The following is a 22,247-nucleotide window of genomic DNA, read 5'->3' as shown; positions in this document are numbered from 1 at the left end:
CCTTGCTTGAAGATTTAGGGGATTTGGGTCTGATTGAGGGGGACTACAATAAATTATGCAAATTAAGATTTTTTTCATGGTATTAGCAAATTAAGGTTATAGCATCGATCAAATATCAAATAAAAGACACTCTTGTTTCTTTATATTTTCCATCCAGTAAATGTTGAATAAATTAGAAGCCTACACAAATCATACACACTTCATTCAATTTTGTAATCTTGAGGCAAACTCTAGTTGACAGTCTTTCAGCTGCGTCACATCCTTCTGCAGATAGGAAGCTTATATTTGTGGCTAAAGATAGTGGATTACATCAACTGTATGATGTTACATCATAGACTGTAATCATGGAGTGCAGTGCTACTATAAATAGTCTATGAAATCATAATCTCAAACCTCAATGTGTAGAAGGGCGACACGTCACCAGCTTGTGATTCTTAAAGGGGGACTTTGATTTAAGGGGAGAACCATTTGATTTTGGAGGGGGTATGGAGGAAATGGGTATGGGAGCAAATTTTTTTTTCCTGTCACAGTGACAGCAATTTTTTTTTCTACTTTCATACTTGCATCATTTTTTTTTTTTTTTTCCGAATAGAGAAGCAGTGCAAATTTTTTTTTATTTGTCATCAAGTTTGTAATGCGTTGTATATAAGGGAGCCGTCTTATTTACGGCCTGAAACTCAGAAATTTCGAGTGACCCCCACACACTCCCCCCCCCCCCCCCCCCCCCCCCCCCCCCCCCCGGTCAACCATGATGAATTTGAGTAACTCCCCTCTCTAACTCTGAAATTTTGACTGATCCCCCCACTTAGAAAAGTTAATACAAATACATGTATTTGTAAATTTACGAAATACAGCAACAGTGAAGACCTTTGAAATCCTGATGTACTCTGCTAGACTATCGTCAGTTATCTCATGATGGTTCAAAAAAGGTGATTCCATCAAAATGAAATTGAAAGTCACAATAAAATAAAGATATAAAAAACTCACGCAGTATCTAGCCATATAGTATATTGTTTAATTTGGATGGGTATTATGACAGAGTTTTCACTAGGATATCTGACCGGGCAGAATTTGAAAGTACAGAGGGAGAATACGCAAGAGGCTTAGGGGGAGAGTGTCACAGGGGCTTTCCCCTATCTTGCATGGAAATTTTAAGATATTGATGTATGCAATGGTGCAGTCTGGTGTCAGTTTTGTCCTAGATCCTGTGAAAATTTTGAGAAATTGATGCAGTGTAGTGCAATCCGATAGGTATTTTAAATTTGTCTTTTACTAGTAAAACTGTTAGAAGACCCAATTGGGGAGAGCACGAGAGAGGGTGCCCTCCTCTTGCATTGAAAATTTTGAGAAATGGGTTTGTGCAATGGTGCAATCTGAGATGTGTTTCAATTTATTTCGCACAAAAAAATTGAGTAACCCCGCCCCCCCCCCCCCCCCCCCCCCCTTCCTCTCCACATTTTGAGTAACGCCCCCCTGAACTTTTCAATTTTTTTAGTGACCCCTCCCTTGTATTTCATTATATTTCTTGTTCCTCAATTTTTCATTGTCAACTTGTACATCTTTCTAATATATTTATATTGAGAGAATAATATATTGGTTTTAACACTAGGACTCCTGTCTTGTGTTTTAAAATTTCACAATTTACAGAAGTCAATAAGTCCCCTTAAGATAGTGCCTATGCCATTAAGATATTGCAACAGAAATCCTGAAATATGATTTCTTAGGTCAGAAAAGGGAAGGAAAACATTGAGTGTACTGAGGTGTAAAGTAGACCTATGTAGTGCATGCTTATATCATAAGTGCTGGGAAAAACATAAGAATTGCTTGTGGTAAAAACATTTGCGCCGCCTATGGCGGCGCGCCGGCAAAGAATACATGAGAATAGGGTTTCCAAATTTTGCTAATTTCTGGTGCATTGTGACAATTTTTGTTTTTCACTTTGTCTGTTATGGCATTTTTTTTTTTCTCAGGCCATGACAGGATCAATTTTTTCTCCTTCTATCTCACCTGGCGATAATTTTTTTTTCTCAAAATCCTCCATACCCCCCCCCAGAAATCAAATGGTTCTCCCCTAATAGGTGGGTTCACACAACTTGATGTCCCGCAGAAAACACTGGCTGTAGCATGTGTCGGGTTGTAGATGGATTAAACATCAGTGCATCCATTTGTAAAGGATCTACTGAGTATTAGAATCCATCCATCACACCCTGGTGCAAGTCACTTCTACACTGTGATTTATTACAGCACTGTACTAAGTGTTGCACAGACTTCAATACAACCTCTGAAAAACTCTGTACATACAGCAAATACTGTACTCATTACAATTGGAAAAAAAAGCTAAATTAAAATTATTAGAATAAGAAGTGGTACTTTGAAGAGTGCCAGTCATCAAAGTAGTAGTGTATTTGCAAAATACAATTTTTATTGTATGATTGACATCAGTATACACATCAATTAAATACACTATTCATAATAAGATGTTTTGCATCGCGCTGTTCTCTTCTCCTTTTCCCACAGACTGTAGAAAACACTTTCCATGGCATACCTGGAGAACAGTGGGTCAACTTTTCTTTGACGTAATAATCTGCTTGCCTAAGGATGCTATTCATAATAAGTATATTGATACACACCCCTTAGGGTAATGTCAATTTGTAATGCAATCATTTAGCCTGCTTTTCATTCCTCCTTTTACTTTCATTCATGCATTTCCTGATATAATTATTTCCTTTGAATTTGAGGTTTTATTGGTAACAGTAATGAAAGGTCCTACAGTGCTGGTCATAATTTTCTCAACTGTGCACTGTTATCGTGTCTGCTTAGATTTTGTCAAAATTGTAGAAGAGGGAGAAGATTTTAGTTTGCAAAAAAAGACATGTTAAATCAATATCAGTTATGACTTTGAGAGTAGGTAGCCAGTCCTGATATGAGTAGCAAATATCCAGGTCTGTAATAGCAGTGACAAGTTTTGTGGCACATGTCCAATTTATACTCCATCAGTAAACAGTAAACTGCTTGATCACCGTGAGTTGCTGTGTTGTCTGATGTGAATTGAGTGGGAACGAGGTCTTTCTAATTTAGTTGAATACCAACCATATGGTTTAAGTCGCAATCTATGTTGCCATAATAACATTCAAACTTTACTTATACATTTATTTTTATTTTGTAACTTTACAACAATTTAAATCTGGATAACAAAGCCCGCAATATTACACATTTGAAATGCATACCTTCATCTTTTGTTGTCTGCCTTAAAGTGTAGAGTTAGAAATACCACCGATTATCCATGCTGGTACACAAACAAAGCCATAAAGGCCAAACGTATACATCTGCAGAATTCAGAGAATGAATTCATCTTTGCATAGTCTGGTTGTCAGTCAGCTCTTTGAAACAAAATTTGTTATTCAAATTGTAATTATTGTTCTTGTCAATAATTTATTATCGATATTTTTTTATATGTCTGTTTCTTGTACTTAGGGTGTTTTGCAGTTAATAATTCTTTTATGTTATTTTCTATTTAGCATTGAAGTGAATGTTGTTTATATATTTAGTGAAGAACAATTAAGATCTTTGATAGTTTTGCTTTTGATGTCTTGTAAGTCAATAATTTCCATGGGTTTGTTCCTAGCCTTACTATGATGAGAGAGATCAGTTTTGCCTGCTGAATTCCATGTTAAGTAGTCGTAGAAGGGATGTCTGCTTCTGTCTCTCTCCGTGGTTTTCCTGCAATCAGGTCTGCACTCACCATAAAAAACAATGGGGCTTGAAGCTTGGTAACCATTGTGAAAAGGTTTAAAATTTGACATGTATAAGGAAAAGCTGTGCAGCATATTGTCTACATATGTCTAAGTCACATGTCACTATAGATATCTTGTAATGAAAACAGTCATATGTTTACTAAGTGTTGAGTTGTGTTTGAACAAGTACATTATTACATGTTGAGCTTATCCTCAGGGTTTTGAAATATTTGCTGAAAGACCTGCAATTTAAGAACTAGTTGGAAATAAAGCAATAATACTTGAATAGTAAACATTATATTTAAAGTTTAACAAATTAGTAGATATCTTTTGTATTGTAATTTCTAGATCCTTATTGAGTTTCAAAACATCTCGCTAGCGATTTCTTGTTTGCTTTTTTGATGAAATCCTCCAAAATTGTACACCTTGCTTGATGGTAAAACCTGCACCATATTTGGCAAGCTGTGATCTTATTTTGACCAATCCTTTCAGTTTACAATGTGATGTTTAGAAGGAGTTCTACTGCACCTTATCGATATCATCGGACAATCTTGTTTACGTGAAAGTGTGGATGAAGAAACCTGCATAATACCTTTTGTCATTCTGCTATTCTTACTGCAGTGTATTGTTCATCATACAATACAATACATAGACCGTGGTACAGGTAACCTTCTAATATTACGCTCTGACTCACAGGATCAAATGTATGCCATGCATACTTGAGTATTTTCAATCAGTCACTGAGCTATTGGTAAAAAAAATTCTTCCAGTATGTTTTTTCTTTGTCATTGATGCCTTTGGAAAAGGTAAAAAAAAAATTGTCTTTTTAGCAGTGGCTTGCCCATGAGTCTTTTTGACCCTATAACCCAGTAACCACGTCCGTTTCTTGACCCCGTGTGGTTAAGTGTCTTGAGCTTTGGAACTGCCTCCCACATGTATTGTTGTCTGGGCCAGCTGAAGGAAGGTTATCGAAGTACAGGCAGTCATTTGTTTCCAAGGCATTCAAGGAGCTTGATCACTATGTTCATTTGAAGCCAGTCACTTTTTTGAGAGTTTCTGAACTGCAGCCCACGAGTTAAACTTTTGCTACCTTTTTCTTCTGTTTTTCCTTCTATCGTCTTTATTCAGTCATGATTATTACGTGACAGAATATCACTGAATGTGACAAATGTATGAGTATAGAATTCAAACTCAAGTGATAGACTGTATGAAGTGCTGCACATTTTCATCATAAACTGTTCAAACTAGAATTGGAAAGCCAGTCCCAAGAGGAAGAAGTGCCCTGCCTATTGTGGCAGCTATTTCAGTCCATTAACCTAGGAAACCCTGTTTAATTTACCATGTGTTCTGTCCATTTCAGTTTCCCAAAGCTGTAAGTACCTAAACTAAGGGAAATAGCTGTATTGCATGGAACAAAAGCACAACAGTGAGAATTTTCATTGTTAACTCAGCTATGTACAAAGCTGGTAAAACTTTCAGCAACGTCCTTCACATTCCCAGTGGTGAACTATAGTTACCACAAATAAAACCCAGTCTAAGGCAGTTGAGAGGTTAAATGTTTCGTAGCAACAATATTTATACCACTTGAGGTGACGTGACACAACGTCTTGCAGATGATTGCATCATTCAGAGTAATTCAAACTTTTGGTATAGACTAACTGCTTAATGTCCAGCAATAGGCAACTTGAAATGAAATGAAACTAAAGGCCACTAAAACAATTTATTGAACCAACACCAAGATGTATTTGGAATTTCAAATTTTTCATGATGGCTTTAATATCACATATACTTTCTTGATCTGTCAGTAATTTCTTGTTTTTCAAATGTGCACCCTTATGCCCTAAATGTCTGGCAGCGGGGTGATGAACCCTTTGGAAACAGGATGTGCCTAATGGTTTCAGTTGCAGTTGTGCACGTAGTCTGTGGTAATTTGTATCCTAACTTCGCTGGCAACAAATTTATGTGAAGATTCAAAGTTAATGTTTAATTTGTTAAAAAAATAGACAAAGTAGTGAGATTGCTAAAGTGAAAAATTTTCACCTGTCCATTGACACCTTGGTATGAATTGGATAACTGTTTTACAGTTATGCTCAACGGAAAGTAGACGATGAGATTAAATGATACCTTACTCAATTACTAATTTACATCAGACACTTTATTTCTAAAACTACACTAGTACCTCACAATATTGCTTGCGAGCGGCAAGTTCTCAAAGACAAGAATAACAAATACCAGACCTAAATGATTCCTTAACATAACAGTTGCTTGCCTGCTTCTCTGCCGACATGAGTGCCTTATCTCTTTCCACTGGTTTATTGCCGTAATCTTATACCACGATACTAATTACACAGCGACAAAAAGACAACTGTAAGTTGGCTGAAGCATGAAGTAACGTATATGCCTCTCAAAGAGATATATAAAAGGCAAATAATGAAACATCTTCATCATTCATGAATCAAACGTTTTGTCTGAAAAGCTCTTGCAAAGATATCTTGAGACAGACAATAATTATATGGTTTCTCTGGTTTGGTGAGTAATCTTGTAGAGGATTATACAAATCTGTAATTGACCCTCATCAATTTTGAGCCATTGAATAACAGATAGACAAAGTCTCATTTGATTGGATATAATAAACACAAAACGTTAAACATCCCAATCAAATGTACTTGGAAGAGTATGCATGAGAATAGTTGCACCACTGTTTGACTGCTAGAAGAGATACACAGAACAGTGGACACATAGACAGTATTTCACATTAATCATCAGTAGCTTAGGTAATTGTAAAGTTGGCGATATGGTACATAGCTAGAGACCCCCATGCGTGATAACATTGCCAAATTAAGTCAGTTTTATCCAAATGTTTTTGTCCACACTTATCTTCACTCTAGCACAAATTACAGAGTGGCAGTTGATTGTAACATTTTCACCACCATGGTTTGGCAAAATACCCATTGTTATCAATTGTAAGTGTGGACCTGTTTTACAAAGAATTAGGGGGGTTAGGTCGAGGCATTTTCATACAAAGAATTAGGGGTAATCTGTTTTAAGGCATTTTAGTGTCAAAGAAAATGAAAATTGGCAAAAGCAGAAGTCAAGATTTTAAAGATTGAAAAATCCAATCTACTTGACACTTACTGAGCAGTGTCTCAACAATGTCGACCGGTCTACCCCGGCGATGACGTTCATTTCAGCAAGAACTACAGTTGTCTTTTTGTCGCTGTGTAATTAGTATCGTGGTATAAGATTACGGCAATAAACCAGTGGAAAGAGATAAGGCACTCATGTCGGCAGAGAAGCAGGCAAGCGACTGTTATGTTAAGGAATCATTTAGGTCTGGTATTTGTTATTCTTGTCTTTGAGAACTTGCCGCTCCCAAGCAATATTGTGAGGTTCTAGTGTAGTTTTAGAAGTAAAGTGTCTGATGTAAATTAGTAATTGAGTAAGGTATCATTTAATCTCGTCTACTTTCCGTTCAGCATAACTGTAAAACCGATTCCTTACAACAGCTGCCCAGATTAATTTTATGGCTTGTGGGAGTTCTGGAGGGTGCGGTTTGTACATATTGTTGGCCGCCAGTACTGTGTTGATTACAGGTACCTAAGTACCTCCCCTCCAACAATTCACTCTTGTAATAGTTGTGGGAAATATGAACAGTAGTGTGAAGACCAGTGATTATAAAACTAGAGAAATATACATTTGAACAAGTGGTAAGAAAGAAATACCCTTCAAGCTATGTTTACTTCACAAATAAAGTTTGCAGAAACTGGAACAATGTTGTTTACCTCATACAGTATTTGTAGACTGGTAAATTTATGATTTTTTTTCAACTAGTGCAAACTTTGCAGAAACTTTAGACTTGTATTCAGAGTATGAGAAATCACATTTTTTCGTCAAAATTTAGTTGTAGATGAACAGTGCAATATTGTTTGTTTGAAACTTGACTGTTGTTTTACTGAAATGGCAATTTTTACTGAAAATTGCAATATTGTCAAACCTTTCATACATCTTCTGATACCTTTACACTTTGGTTAAGATGTTTGAAGATTTGATCTCCACATGAAATTATTTGAAGATAAATCATCATTTTGATGGGTATACATGACAAAGGAATTCACATATAAATTGCCAATGAGTTTTGACAGATAGTTGAACTTGAACTTGCCATTGTCCCTACATGTAGCCTGATGAAAAGATCGCTAAGTACATTTGTAAGAAAGTTTAAAGAAGATTTTGAATACCAAAGTCTTTTGTCTCTGCAATTACGCCTTTTAAGCTAATAATATGAAGATATACGTACTGTAGGCCATGAAGTTATTGATTACACATTAGTTCTGGCCATTCTTCAAGCATATTTTGTCATTGGCAACCAGTCTTCCAGTACACGTTGTACCGGTATTAGTAGCCGCTGCAAATAACCAGCAAAATCTGTCAGCTGTGAGTGCTATTAAATGCTCTCTGTCCAGTTTGTTTAGTAAGCTGCTTACAGCCAATTGTCCCTTTATTATATAATGCCCATGAATTGAGGACTTTTGACTGTATAGACAGTAGTTCCATTCCGCTGTCTACGGTTCAATAGCGTACTTGCATACAATAGCAGTTGAAAATCACAACATTTCATATGGAATTGGTTTATCACTGGCCGAATGCTGTCTGGACAGAATGCACATATAATAGGTGACAGTATATTGATTTTAACTTAAAACATCTCACTTTTAAAAGTTGAATTTTATTTCAATATTAAGCACAATCTTAACACAAACTTTGGTGAAAAAATTTTTGGGGGCAATTGCAGGTTGCAGCTTACTGTGCAAAACGAGAATGGTAAAACTGCATGTTTTCACTATAGTTACTGAACTTGGAATAGTCAGAATAGTGAGAGGAGTTTAATGCGTGTATGTGGTCCATGTATGCGGTGCATGCATGGATGTACAAAAATCTATTTTTGTACATGTACATCCATGGTGCTTGTTACATCATGGAGGTAAAAGCAAGACATGTACAATTAGATCCAGCAAAGGATTTACCCAGACTGCAGTTGCAAATGTTTGATTATGCACATGTCATTGACACAGTTGTTTGACCCTTTTACAGTGTTTCACACAGGGCAATGACACTGTCTACCATAGGACCAGTCAGCGGTGCGGCCTTTGTTCTTGATACGAGTTGAGTTGCGACACTTCCAGTTACATGTAGATACAGAGGTTTACATTACGGTGTTATCTTATCTTGGAACTAGTGGTCAGATAGTGTATCAATAGTACAACCACAAGTAGCACCCCATTACCAATCATGCACAATGTCAAGTCTCCTCCTGACTGTCACAAACCATGCAGTCAGAGCGTGAAGGATAATTTGATTACAATACTGGCCCTCAAAATGTCACTGAGGTCTTATCCAGTCCATTCCATTTCAACAAAGCTGTTCTGTTTCTTATGAAGTCTCATACAGGAAACAAATAGGGATTTCAGATTTTGCTAATTTCAAGGTATTGAAATATGAATTTAATTTTACTTTTATAATCCTCCTGCCAGTAAGAAATCATGCAAATTAAAATGATAAAATTTGCATAACATAGAAGTCCATATGTTCCCCCCCCCCTTACAAAATAGTTAGGGTTAATGGATGTGGCATAATATTGCAGTATCAAAAACATTTTGCAGTTTGCTTTTGCAAAAACGGTAACTGATCAAAAGAACACCAGCCATGGTGGTGACATCACGAAGTTCACAGAGAAATTGGAACGAATTTAGTGGTTATTGACAGACACTGAATGTGTACAAATAGTTAGCTGGCTGAGAGCATTTGAACATCTGCCAGGTACCATCTATGAACAGTTACTACAATGAAGACAAAAGAAAAAGAACCAGCCATATAATATCACTTAAAATGTAAAGACTTTTCTGGAGAGTAATGGATGGAAATCTTTCCAAAATGGACTGGCAACATTAGTAGTTTTTGGTAGCACATTGTATATGATAAATTTCAAATATTATTCATGTGTAATATGATAATGATTAATTTATAATTAAAGTAAAATTACACGGACTGGCAGCACTATTCAAGCCTCCCTTGTTATATTTCAGTCAAATCTGTTAATCTAAATCCGTTCTTTCTTTTTCAAAGGGAAATTATTTTTTTACATTAAAATAGTGTCATTTTTGACTGACCTTTGAAAATACAGAAATATCATATTGGTAAATTTTCTTCCAAATACACTGTCTGTCATTTTTGATGCACATCAAGTTTGACCATCGCACAACAAAGTGGGTGTCTGCAAATACAAGAACTTTCCTTTCTGCAATCATGATTACATAGATTATACGACTGCTTTGTATTTTCCAGCTCGCAGAATGAAATGTTTTTCATTCAGTTTGCAATATTAGTACAGTACCCATCCTTTACAATGGCTACCATAATAACCTAAGCACACTTAGTGTACATGTATTGTACTGCTGCCTTTGATCACACTGACTCAACCCAATCCTATCACAATCCACAAGCCTTTGTTCTGATCACAATGTGCATAATTTAATTTTCATGAAATAACACTATGTACAGTCAAGTATGCAATGGATGCTGGTATTGTCCAAGAAAACTGTACAAACCATCACTTTCAAAAATCTTCTCAATCAGATAATTTTTTGCAAGTGATGGGTTATTATCTTTTCTTTTCTAGGTTTGGATAAAGCAGGCTCAGCAACTAAACATGGTATAGATTACATGTGTACAGCTGAAGGAAGAGAATTACAACTTTGAAGAGATTTTTTTTCATTTAGACTGCCTTTGGTAATTTAATACAAAAATTTGACAATTATTGATCATGTAGTTTTTTTTATAGATATCAATTATCATTTCTGGATTTTTAACATTGCTGCTTATCCAGAATGTAGTGTGTAACATTGTTAATGACTTCTAATATTAATAAAACAAATTATTTAAACTTCAATTTTGTTACGAATTTCTTTCTTTCAAATCTTTGTGTCCAACGGATATTTCATACCTTGTTTCATTATGAACTGTTCAGGTCAGTATACCTTGTAAGCCTAATTATGATAAGAACATGCAATAGAGAAAACATATGATAATGTCTCCAAACTTTACCCAACACACACACCGGTAGTACACAACGATAGCTAGTCTGGGCCGTAGCCAACTCTCGACTCCTGTACATTGTGTCATTTGAGTTTTACATTGATTCTGCTTACATGTGAAACAATCATTGTCAACAAAGGAAGGTTGTTCAGTCATAAAGAAAGCAGTAAGTCCATAGGTGCTATATTGATTTCATCATTGTTTTCTTGAGCACATGACGCTTGATTTGCAGTTCAGCCAAGTATTGATAATGATAGCACAATAAATAGCAATGAACCTGACTCCACCTTTATGGACTTTCATAGTCTATTCTGTCAAATGAAAATATGACTGACAAGTTTCATGCTTGCCAGTGACACCAGGTTTTAGCCACTACTTTATATATTACTATATTGTAAGTTTCATTGCAAGCAGTTGAGGAGAGTACAATAGCTGGTAAAACTTGATTTCAAAATTTTAAAGTGTTGATCATATCATAGAAGATCATATATGGGACTCTCATCTGTCATGGATACTGTACATAAACTCAACTCTATTTAGGTATTTCATGTATATTTCCAGAGCTAAAGCGAACCGAAGTGGACACAGTTAACAAGTTAGCTCTTTTCGGTGGATAATAAATATTGATTTAGCCATATATTTAGCTAAGAAACCAACCATTCATATGCAGCCCAATCATAGACACATGAAAACTATAGCTTTTCTTGGGTGGGCAATTTTTGGATGGATTGAATCAAAAAGGGAGGATGGAAACGTGGGTGTACAACATGAGGGTAATGAACAGTGGAAAACAAGAACACTTGCAGGGAGGTTCTGAGCCTATCAAAACTTTCTCTTGAAGTTGCTGTCCAGTATGTAGATTTTCTGATGTCGTATTCCAAGTAATTTAAATATAGTCTTTGAAACACCTGCTTGATTTCATATCTTGAGAGTTGTGCTTATTTGATGACAGAATGTTTGTGTTGTGGCAGGGGTTAGAGTGCCCTGGAAGATTAAGGAGCTTGCAGGGACAGGGTAAAATCTCATGAATATCAGATTTGCAGGGGTTAACAGGCACTTTTGAGGAAAGTCTTGAACCTCAAACCTGCCTTCAAAAATTTAAATCCTTTCCCAATTGAAAAAATTCAAACCAATGTGAAATTAGAAATGTTTTTTTAATCAACAGATAATTACATTAAATATCCCTAGAATCATCCTGATGTTCTTTATTGTTGGTATATATTTTATTGACTTATTTACATGTTTTGAAAGAGGGAGAGAATCTATTTATAAACTGTTCGCTGACCAGACAAAGATGAAGATATGCATTTTTTGGGTTATCCTTGTAGGCTTTGTGATCAGCTACTGAAGTGTAACAAACAGACCAATTACCAGCAAGGGACAATCTCAATTTCTGTCAAGGCTGCAGTTAAGCTAAGCTTTAATATTTTTACATTTTTTTTTAATTTCAATTGTGAAAGATTTTATGAAAAGTGACTTTTGAATACTCGTTATCATAGTAGCAGTCTAGAACCTCTCCATAGTTTCTGGGCGATAACTCAACGCCATACCAAAACTATGGACAGTCAAAACAACAATTTTGACAATTCCTCATTCTTCTAGAGAAACAATGCCGTTTCCTTTGTCAAGTCAGGCTCAGTAATCTTGTTAATTCACACCTGGATAAATTATACCTTTGTTATTGCATGTAATGTTTCATGAAAATCTGAAAGTGTGACTTTGAATTTGAGAGTTTAATGTTCCTTGATACATAGACAGAATAAAGATCCAGTGCTACCATAGTTAATCACAGCTTTTGGAATATGGCAGTACAGATAGGTGTTCCAACCTGAAGATTTCATGTATTGGAGTATTTTATCCGATAAGCAGTGACCTTGTGTTGTAGCATCTTTCTAAAAAAGGCTTTTAATTGTCATGTAAAGAAAACAAAACATGATCAGGCTATGCAGTATTGGTCACTGCAACAGATATTCATTATTTCAACATTTTAATAAATAAATAAATAATACTTTATTGCTTATCAACACACTTCGGAAAGTGCAGTATAGCAAGAACAAAACTAAACATTTATGCATGCAGAAACATTGCTGTCAATGTCTTAACCTGCAGCTGCTGGGGGAAACTGTGTGTTTGTAATATAACTCATGAGAGAGTTTATCATCTGAACCGTAAAGGTAAAAAACTTATCTTGCATTTTAACTATCAAATCTTGGACAATACAACTCCATTGAAGAAAATAGAACTTTTCCATTATTACTGTATTAAATTATTATATTAATGTTCCAGGAACTTGTTGCAAAACAAAGCATTGTAACCTTTTATTTTTTTTTCAATTTCATGATATGAAAAGACCCTCGTAAAACACTTCAACAACAAACGAACTTCACAAAACTTCATGATTCAAGTTTGGTTCCCTTTATCCTATTTACCAAGTGATTCTATCGTTCCAAAATTCCACTGTTAGGTAGCATCATGACTAGTATGTGCTCACTTGAAAATAAACTTTCAAGCTTTATATTGGAAATATCATTATATGCTAACCACCTTGAGAAAAGTGTTGACTGGTACTTTCCTTGGATCCGGATTGTTTACACTTCATACAAACTACATTGGTTTTGGTCTTGCGCTTCAGAATTAAGGGGCTCAAAATTATGTCCACTTTAAATTTGTATTCTTGTCAGTATTTATTTATTTACTTTTCTGTTTGTTTATTTTTAGATTTTCAAAAATATTAACGATTTCATATCTGGCCTTTAAGTTGATTGTCCCATTTTAAAAATTTCTAGCCCCTCCGAAAATATAACGTCTCGATGAGTTAAACCGGGGTTGAAAGGAATTGAGCAACGTGAAATGCAGATATTTGCTGTACAAGCTGACAATCGAACGGGGCAATATTTTAGCCGATGCGCTCTGCAGCGCTGCAGGCATGAACAGATGAACGGATCATGCAGCATATTAAACGTGGCTACATGTTCGCGTCACCCGGTATCCTCATGCGGTCTCAACCCAAATTTGGATAACCTGTTGCGAGTAAACAAAAACATGATCACGAGCTAGTAGGATGTATGGAGCTTTGCTATTGGTTAAAAGGCTAGATCAGTTCCTGCTGGAGTAGAGAAACGTGTGCTAATTGGGTGAGCGACGTTGTTCACGTGAAGCGACATATTTAAAAATGTCAGGCCATTTGGGTTACTACCATAGCTATTGATGGGCAGATATTTGTAACGTTGTATTCCACCATATTTTGCCAACTTTTAAGTCAGTTTGATTGATGTATACGAAGAGATGGTGCATAAGGTGTTAAAAACTGACGAATGAAACAAAAATTGATGCCGATGTGAAAGATTACATATTGGTTCAAAACCCCTATCAGATAATGCAGTAGTCCGGTTATGTTAATTATTTATTCCGTCACCCTCAGACAGACTTGTTGTTCACTCCGAACTGCCAGTGGACAGACGAACTACCTACAAAGGGTCGGGACAGTTGGCCGTATCGATGATGCAACGTCAAAAACCGTGATTCCAGTCTGTTTTAGAAGATCTACCGTTTGGTGATAGACACACTTGCAAAGTATACCTCTCGACGTGATGTGACGAGCGTTCTCGTACGTCAGTAGGATCTTTGGTCGACGTGTGTACGTGAGCCATCCATACACATCTGAAGTTAAAGTGCAACATCGAAACAACATCGAAAATGCCTGTCGATTGTTCGTTATTTTTGCTGAGCTCAAGTCCACCAACTCACAACTATTACCTGAAGAACCCCTACGATTTCACCGGCTTGAAATTGCGGCTCAACGATGTCGCCCAAAGGCCAGTTACGCTGCGATCCTGTTTGAATGCGGAATTCGAGAAAAGAAGTAATAATATCATGAATTCGTCCATAAGTGAATCTACGGAACCCAGTCCCGTATCAACAACTGAAGTAAAAGCGAAGACCAAGAAGAAGGTATCGTTCGCCGACAGTAAAGGACTTTCCTTGACATCTGTTCGTATAATGCAAGAACCCAGTGATATGCCTCCAGCGCTCAATATTCAAGCTATCGGCGACCTCATAAGAGATGAAACTCCCCAACCGTCGTCGACGACCAACTACATACTTGATTTTGAGCAACCGGCATCGAACTATCTTGACTTCCGAGACAGGTTAGAAAAGAACAACGTAAGTCTAGAAAATGTGATTATGAAAGACTCGCACACCATAATGGGAACTGTGAAGGTACGTAATATTGCCTTCGAGAAATACGTGAAAGTCAGAGTTACCCATGATAGCTGGGCCAGTTACAAGGACGTGTTGGCAGTTTATTCTCCACCCAGTTATGCATTTGGTCTTATGGGCTCCGCAACTCCAGAAAAGTACGACACCTTTTCTTTCGAGTTTCAGATTCCGTTGAACTGTAATGCAAAGAAAATTGAATTCTGCGTCTGCTACGACGTCGGTGGACAAAGTTACTGGGACAATAACTGTGGGAAGAACTATAACATTGTGTCGGAGCAGTGGAAGACTGTATCTCAACAAGAACAGTTGCGGGATGACTATCGCAGTCTCCGAGCAAATTCAAATACGAGTGGAGTGGTTTCTCATATTGGAAGACTACGGCCAACGAAAGTGATTCGCCGTACTGGTGACTTTACGCGGAAAACCTAGCTGCTTGAAAGACAAATTTGTCCGCCACCAGAGATACCAATATTTGATAGACATCGAGTGTGCTTCCTCGTTCTGTAGCGGGCGACATGTACATCAGCTGTTCGAGGCATGATCAGCTGAGTCAGCCAAGCTGGGTAGCTCTCTGCAAGCTGCAATCTAACCACAGGACATTTGCATAACAAAAGGAAACACGGGGTCAGTTCACTGATGACAAAAGCACACAGTCACATCACCACGGACTACCCACGTGTGCATATTTAAGATTTTTTCGTGAAAACATGATATGCGTCCACAATAACCTGAAATCATGATTTCTACATGGTCACAGCGAAGATGGCCGTGAAGCTGTGCAAGCGTAAGGACATAACACCGTTTTTTGTTTGTGAACATCAAAACATTACTAAATCATGTATCGTGTGAAGTGAAGGACTGTGGGTGAAATATAATCTGTAGTACATTACAGTAACTGCAGACACTGTAGAAACAAATTTACAGGATATTTTACATTTCATATTTTGGCAAAATGAGTGCATCCACATTTGTTCAAAAAGCAAGGGAGAAACCTTGGACAAAGAATGACCTAGCTTTGTTACTTCTTATTTATATGTGTAATGTATTATTATAGTAGTTGGGAGTGAAAGGTTTACAACTCCAAAGTTTATTTGTCTGTAAATACAAATGTGCCGATATCTTACAATATAATTTAGGTTTTTGGGTTTCGGCAAATTTAGTTGTGTTTTTGCCATTGTCATGAAGTATTTGAGAGCAGGTGCCACATGTACTGCTGTACATGTTTATTGTGTGATGAGGATATTTTGAATCTTGCAAACTTGGCATTCAAAACAAAACAAAAAATTGTAATATTGTCAGGAAAGTTCTCGCATACAAGTTTTCTTTGACAACTCTGAAGTGTAGTGTCATTCATTGTCTGGTTTTTGTGACGGACATTAAACTATATGGATTGGTTAGGAAAGTCTGGTGAATGCAACTGAAATGTAGATTGTCTTTGTATTTAATACTTGACCATGTAAGCACTGTCGTTGTGCTTGCAATTTACTACTTGCCTTTTCAAAGTAAGTTTGGAAAAGTGACATGCACGATAAACAATCGCTGAAAGTGAGCTTTGGAAACTGACATATCTAGGCTGTGCCTCGTCTGGCTTGTAGCTGTTTTGCCAGGAGCACAATACTGCCAAAAATCGGTTCCAATGCAAACGAAAAAGTGAAAAATATAAAAAAAAACTTCTTTGCATCAAACACTTTGACTGTCCTTTAAGTGTCAAATATCACAAAGAAAGTACAACTGGAAGTGGATAGAGAGAAGATGGCCAGTAAACAACCAACTTCAATGGACATTGCTATTACAAGGACTCTGTTGAGACCAGTACTACTGTGCATCTCCACTTCCCAGTAGCATTAGTGAATCAAAACTTGATAAAGGACTTGTTTCAGAGCACAGAAGTTGAAAACCTGTCGGCTGAAAACCTAAAAAATGTCCTTTGACCCGACATTTACACAATTTTTTTTATTCATTGAAAATGCTTGCATTATCATAAAACAAAACTACATATAGCAGGCATATCAAATGACAAATTTGTTTTTGTGTTCAGCATGGAAAGATCATACAAAGGAATGATTTTACTTACCCTTTGTGTATAAAGAGATCCTTTTGATTGTACACATGTATATAAACCTCATTGTAGTTTGTGTGTCAGAGATAGGGCGTTGTGATGCCTTGATGACAAAACCAAATATTTTGTAATAAAAGGTAACTGCGGATTTTTCATGGTACTCAATGTGTGTGTGTGTGATTAATTTGCCTTATGTCGCAAAACTTGTATCTACTGTTCCACATACGTTTTCATTGGAAATCATTTATGACAATCAATGGTACTCCTGTCTGTATCACTATAGACCCTAGAAAAAAATTCCCGTTTTCTTGGGTCTATGGTATCACTTGGCTCTAAGGAAATGAATTTATGATACCTCTATAGGCCCAAGGAAACATTTGTATTTTATGATTGGAGGAAAAGGGTCATAGAACAGGTTACATTGTCAGTAACGTTTGATCGATTCTCTAGATCATAATTATTGATCCGTGTTAACCTTCATGAATCCATTAGAGCATTTTGTAGAAGGAGACTACTGTTGTCCGGGTACCATCCCTGAACAGCCAGTGACCAGTAAACAATGCTGACAATTTTATGTCGGGCAGTCTATTGATGTATGCCAACTTTAAGCTAGGAACTGCAGAATATTTCAAAACTATCAGCTGTAACCAAGAGGTGAAAACATTCCATCAACTCTTTTTTTTTTTGCAAGGAAGGGATGTTATGTATTTATCTTTGTAAAAGCAGACTTATCAAAGGATTAAAAATTTGCTGATGCAGCAGAATTACATTACAACGTACAACACAAAGCCTACGTCACCTCTCTCCAGGGTCTGTACCAAAGGTTGGTTAATACTCTACTTTTGATTACTCTGCCATCTGCTGTTCACAATTTTCAAAACCACTGTTCACTGTGCTTTTTTCCCCTTTAAATGCCAGCATTTTCTCTTTTATAGCATGTTAACAAAAATGTTCCTTGAGCTTGATCACTTTTTTTCATCAACACATTTGATGTGATTCTATGGCACATGATGACAAAATAATAGTTCATCAGCAAAACGCAATAACTGATGCTTATTGCTTGTGAAAGGCAATTATGAGATGGAAGGGGCTCCATTCAATTAGCAATAAAACATTAAACCAAAGGAAAATAGAAAATTGGTCACCATCCTTCCCTTTTAAAAGTTATCACACCAGAGTCATAATTTTACAAGATAATTAGTGGCTCGATTGTGAAATCGTGTTACTCATTAACCGGAGTGAAGAGCGGGATGAAGTCGACGTGTCTCCATTCTACCGAGTCAGCTGTTCGCCGGGGTGGCATTTTTTTGTTAATGGCGTGATTAATATTTCCCATGCTGTCACTAGTACAATTCCAATAAGAGCTTGGATGATTATAAGTGTGCGTGTTGGATTTTCGTACGGATTAATGATGACGGCTGGGTGGGTGCCTGGAAATACGCGAGACTGTTGCTACGCAACATCCATGAACGCATCCCTTGAAAGAGACGTCAGGTAGGATTTGTAAAACCCGGCCGCATGCTTGCGGTGAATACATGATTGAAATATAAAGTATGCTTATGATGAATTCACATTACAAAAGTGAAGTCTTCTATTCGCATATGATAAGTAGCTAGGGCGAACATCAACGCGAAACCCAACGAATCACGTCACGCGATGCGCTACTACCTCCGTGCGTGGCGGGACCACTCGGAAATTGGTCAGCATAAAACGTAACCCCGTCCCCCTTGAAAAAAAAAGAAATATATTTTTGTCGAAAGTGATTAACTAGGTGAAAGAAACTCGTGTTCGATATGGTTGATGTAATCGATCAGCGACATCGAAAACCGAAATTTAGTAGCCGAATTTACACGAATTACATGCAATAAATCACGGAAACCCGGTTATCGGTAGATGGTATTCAACCGCAGCATAAAAAAACACTGAATCATGGCCTCTTGCCAACACAGCTTCATACAATCATGCCGGTTAACGCACCCTTTGTCGTAAACACCGAGCAGACAAGTAATACAAGTATTTGTGCAGTACTCCGTGCCATATATGGGCAGTATAGGATGCGAAAGTTGCCGACAAGATAAAAGTACCGAACCACGGGCGCTGGACACGTCGCTTCGCGATCGGTAATGATTCTTTTCTCTCTCTGGTTACCGATCGCGAAGCGACGTGTCTGGTGCCTGTGTACCTAACTGCCAGCGATATTGCATAATCAACACCTAAATGCAAAAAGATTGCCAGGCGATGCCGAATACCAAAATGTCGCCTAATTTATTGCATCTGTAAAATTAATAAGTGTTTGATTGTGAAAGCGGTTGGGCAGGCGAGAACATTAAGTTGTGGCCGGAATAGGCATGACCCGGGAACGGCCTGTGATCAGAGTCACCACCCTGAAAATGTGGCTTTAAATTGGCCAAACTGGCTGGAGGGGTTGCCAACATTGTTGCAGCAAAGTGATGGCAACCGCCCACTCATCATGATCATCCCACATCATGGATTTCCCGTTGTCAAGCACGCGTTGCGGGTACTGACCCGGAACTGCGGGAAGTATCAAGCCCGCAGTCTGCGTCAGACTCCCTGTCACAAGCATAAGGGTGTCCTGGTTGTGAAACAGTTTTTATATATTCTTGATATGAAATTAAATAATATAACATTTTACACACTGCGCTGGTTCATCGACTGATCTGATCAAGAACAGTGCTCGCTTAATTGATAAAAGTGAATGTTTACACCTGATATTTAGTCGGAAATTTTAAGCGCGCACCATCAAGATAAGACCATTTAGCCGAAAGCTTTCGCTTTTCTATAACTATGACTGTAAACTTAATTTGCAATAGTTTTTCTCAGAAAGACGGGAAGTCTGTTTTACATGGCTTTATAAAGCTTCTGATAACGCTTCAAATGTCCGATGTTACAATCCACATTTTCGTTCAGATAAGAGGGTGAAAGTTGTCGACATTAGAATAGGGATTCCCGTTGTTCAGTTGTTGGTCAAGGCAACATTCTTTGCCATGTTCTGTCAACTGAATATTGTTGATGATAGCAAGAGATGAATAAATTGAGACTATCTTCTAAGTGGCAGGTAGACCGACACGTGGAAAGGTCGTCCGGGGCATCTTAAATAAATTACCCGACGGACCAGCTAAAGAAGGTTGTAAATCAAACCCGGCATGCGGCAAGTGTATTATTGTTTGTTGTCTATATGCCGGTAACGGTAATGTAGTTTCGTTGTAGGATCAGCGTCTAATAGGCTCACATTGTTTTCGCAAGTTATAATATCGCAAGGTTCATCGACGAACGCGCCATGAACAAACTGACCTTCCGTCACAACAAAACAACACCGACAGAAAGATTTGAAAACAACAACGACAACAACAAAGTAATTGGGCGCTCCTGGCAAAATGTTCGCACGGAGATAACACCCACGCAATTGCCACAGCAACCACGCATCAAGGGTAGCCGATTGGCATGCCTGTTGCTTGTACCGATACCAGTGCCGTGTTGCAATATGTTCAAGTTCATAGTCCCGGCTCCGCTCGTAATTCCAACACACTATGACGCTCACTGTGATTCAGACTACAGGTACAAAAAGGTGGTAGGGTTGAAAACACGAGTGCGGACAGCATGGAAAAAATATCGTGACACTACGGGTAGAAAAAAAGTTAAGGCCGGAAAACAACATCCGTTGTTATATTTTTGGAATTTCGTAGGATTCGGTGTAATACTTGAAGATTTAAAATTTCCACCAATTTTTGTTGTCCTTGTCGCAAGGAGGCGCTATTACAGATGTTGGCGCTATTCGCCCTTGCTACCCAAATTCTGAACAAGTCAGCGCAAACTGAACTACATGTCCATGGTAGTCATTATATGAGTTTTCAAAAAACTGGTCCTATATCATATATAGTGATAATGATGCGAAGTTATCTGAATTAAAGTGATTTTTCCAATTAACCTTGAACTTTGAACTTTGGAACTGCTTTGTATATGAGCAAAGTAAACATGTGGCACAAGAATATTGTCAGATGACAACAGAGTTTGTTTTACACTTTCTGGGATATTTTAATCGAAAACCCATCTGCCTTTTAAAATTTGAGTGAAGGATAAAAATAAGAAAAAAGCTTACTTTTGCCTTACTTTATCGAAGTATTAAATTTAATTTTTACACTGCTTTGCAATTTTGCCTTGCACACTTTACTCCCTTAGAAAGATACTACCTGGTAGTAGCATATAGATGAAGTCTAGAATTCCAGGATTCTTGTGTCAACAAGGTAAAAACTTCACCAATCCTGTATTTGTTTATTGAGGTTTTGGCTGCCTTTCATGTCGGGATGACCTTTAGTCCTTGGCGTTTAGGAATACAGGATTGTGAAGGATCGAAACTGACTTACTATCCTCAAATAACTGAAATTTCCAAGTGAACAGTTACTGACAGAAAAGAATTACTAGCACCTGTCCATAAGATTCTGCAAAGAAAAGAAGTAACTGTAAGGGAAAAAAAACCAGTGTTTCTGGTACTTGACATTCAGCAAAAGTGATGCGGTGATGTTTTTTTTTTATTTTTCTTGCTTTTTTCCTTTCTTTTTTTCTATTCCTAACAATGCTGGTTTGGCACTATTGATGCAACAGTTATTGTCTTTTATTAATACTTCCGTTTTCTTTTCAGTTTTATTTTTTGGCATGCAAACAGGGATATCAAGGATAGCTATACAGATGAGTATGTAACACCCACCCCTCCCCACATCCCCCCCAAAAAAACAACAACAAAAAGACATGATGCTCAGGTTTTGAAATCACGTGTGCAGTGACCAGAAACGTTCCTTTTTCTTTTTTGCCTAAGCTGTAACTGATCATTTTTCCGCTATTTTCGTTTTCACTGGTAAACACAATGTCTTGTTCCACTCTCAAGAGGACGTTGAGATACACAGTATTCAGCTTGTCAACTCAGCTTATATACCGGTATGTATAGACTGCATTGTTATTGTAGACAAATGACTTTTAATCTGGACAAACATACAAACAATAATGTTGCCCTTTGCACACATAGACAATCATGGGCAATAGTTGGTGCTTCAACATGCTTTGGGAAGTTGAACAAGAATTCGCAGTTGACATACAAAACAAAAATAGTGACTAAAAATCATCAAAAG

The 22,247-nt window shown here is 37.3% G+C and overlaps 2 protein-coding genes across 3 annotated transcripts in view; both read left to right on the top strand.

Annotated features, from left to right (window-relative positions):
* LOC139128327 (DNA replication complex GINS protein SLD5-like) overlaps window positions 1-10,549 on the top strand; it is a 46,181-nt gene extending 35,632 nt beyond the window's left edge. Inside the window, exon 8 of one of the 2 annotated variants that reach the window (XM_070694121.1) lies at window positions 10,411-10,549. The gene's annotated coding sequence lies outside the window, so the exon portion shown is untranslated. Of the gene's footprint in view, window positions 1-2,517; window positions 2,537-10,410 lie in introns of those variants that run through there. The other variant, XM_070694125.1, reaches the window with a different exon arrangement.
* Window positions 10,550-14,246: 3,697 nt separating this feature from the next.
* Window positions 14,247-17,266, top strand: LOC139128314 (protein phosphatase 1 regulatory subunit 3B-like). Its single transcript, XM_070694111.1, is given in 2 exon segments — window positions 14,247-15,390; window positions 15,393-17,266. Coding segments are annotated over 2 exon segments (933 nt in total). The 5' UTR covers window positions 14,247-14,522; the 3' UTR covers window positions 15,458-17,266.
* Window positions 17,267-22,247: the final 4,981 nt, after the last annotated feature.

The sequence above is a fragment of the Ptychodera flava genome, unplaced genomic scaffold (assembly GCF_041260155.1).
Source record: "Ptychodera flava strain L36383 unplaced genomic scaffold, AS_Pfla_20210202 Scaffold_49__1_contigs__length_964681_pilon, whole genome shotgun sequence".
NCBI lineage: Eukaryota > Metazoa > Hemichordata > Enteropneusta > Ptychoderidae > Ptychodera > Ptychodera flava.
This window is presented reverse-complemented; position numbering and strand designations above follow the sequence as displayed.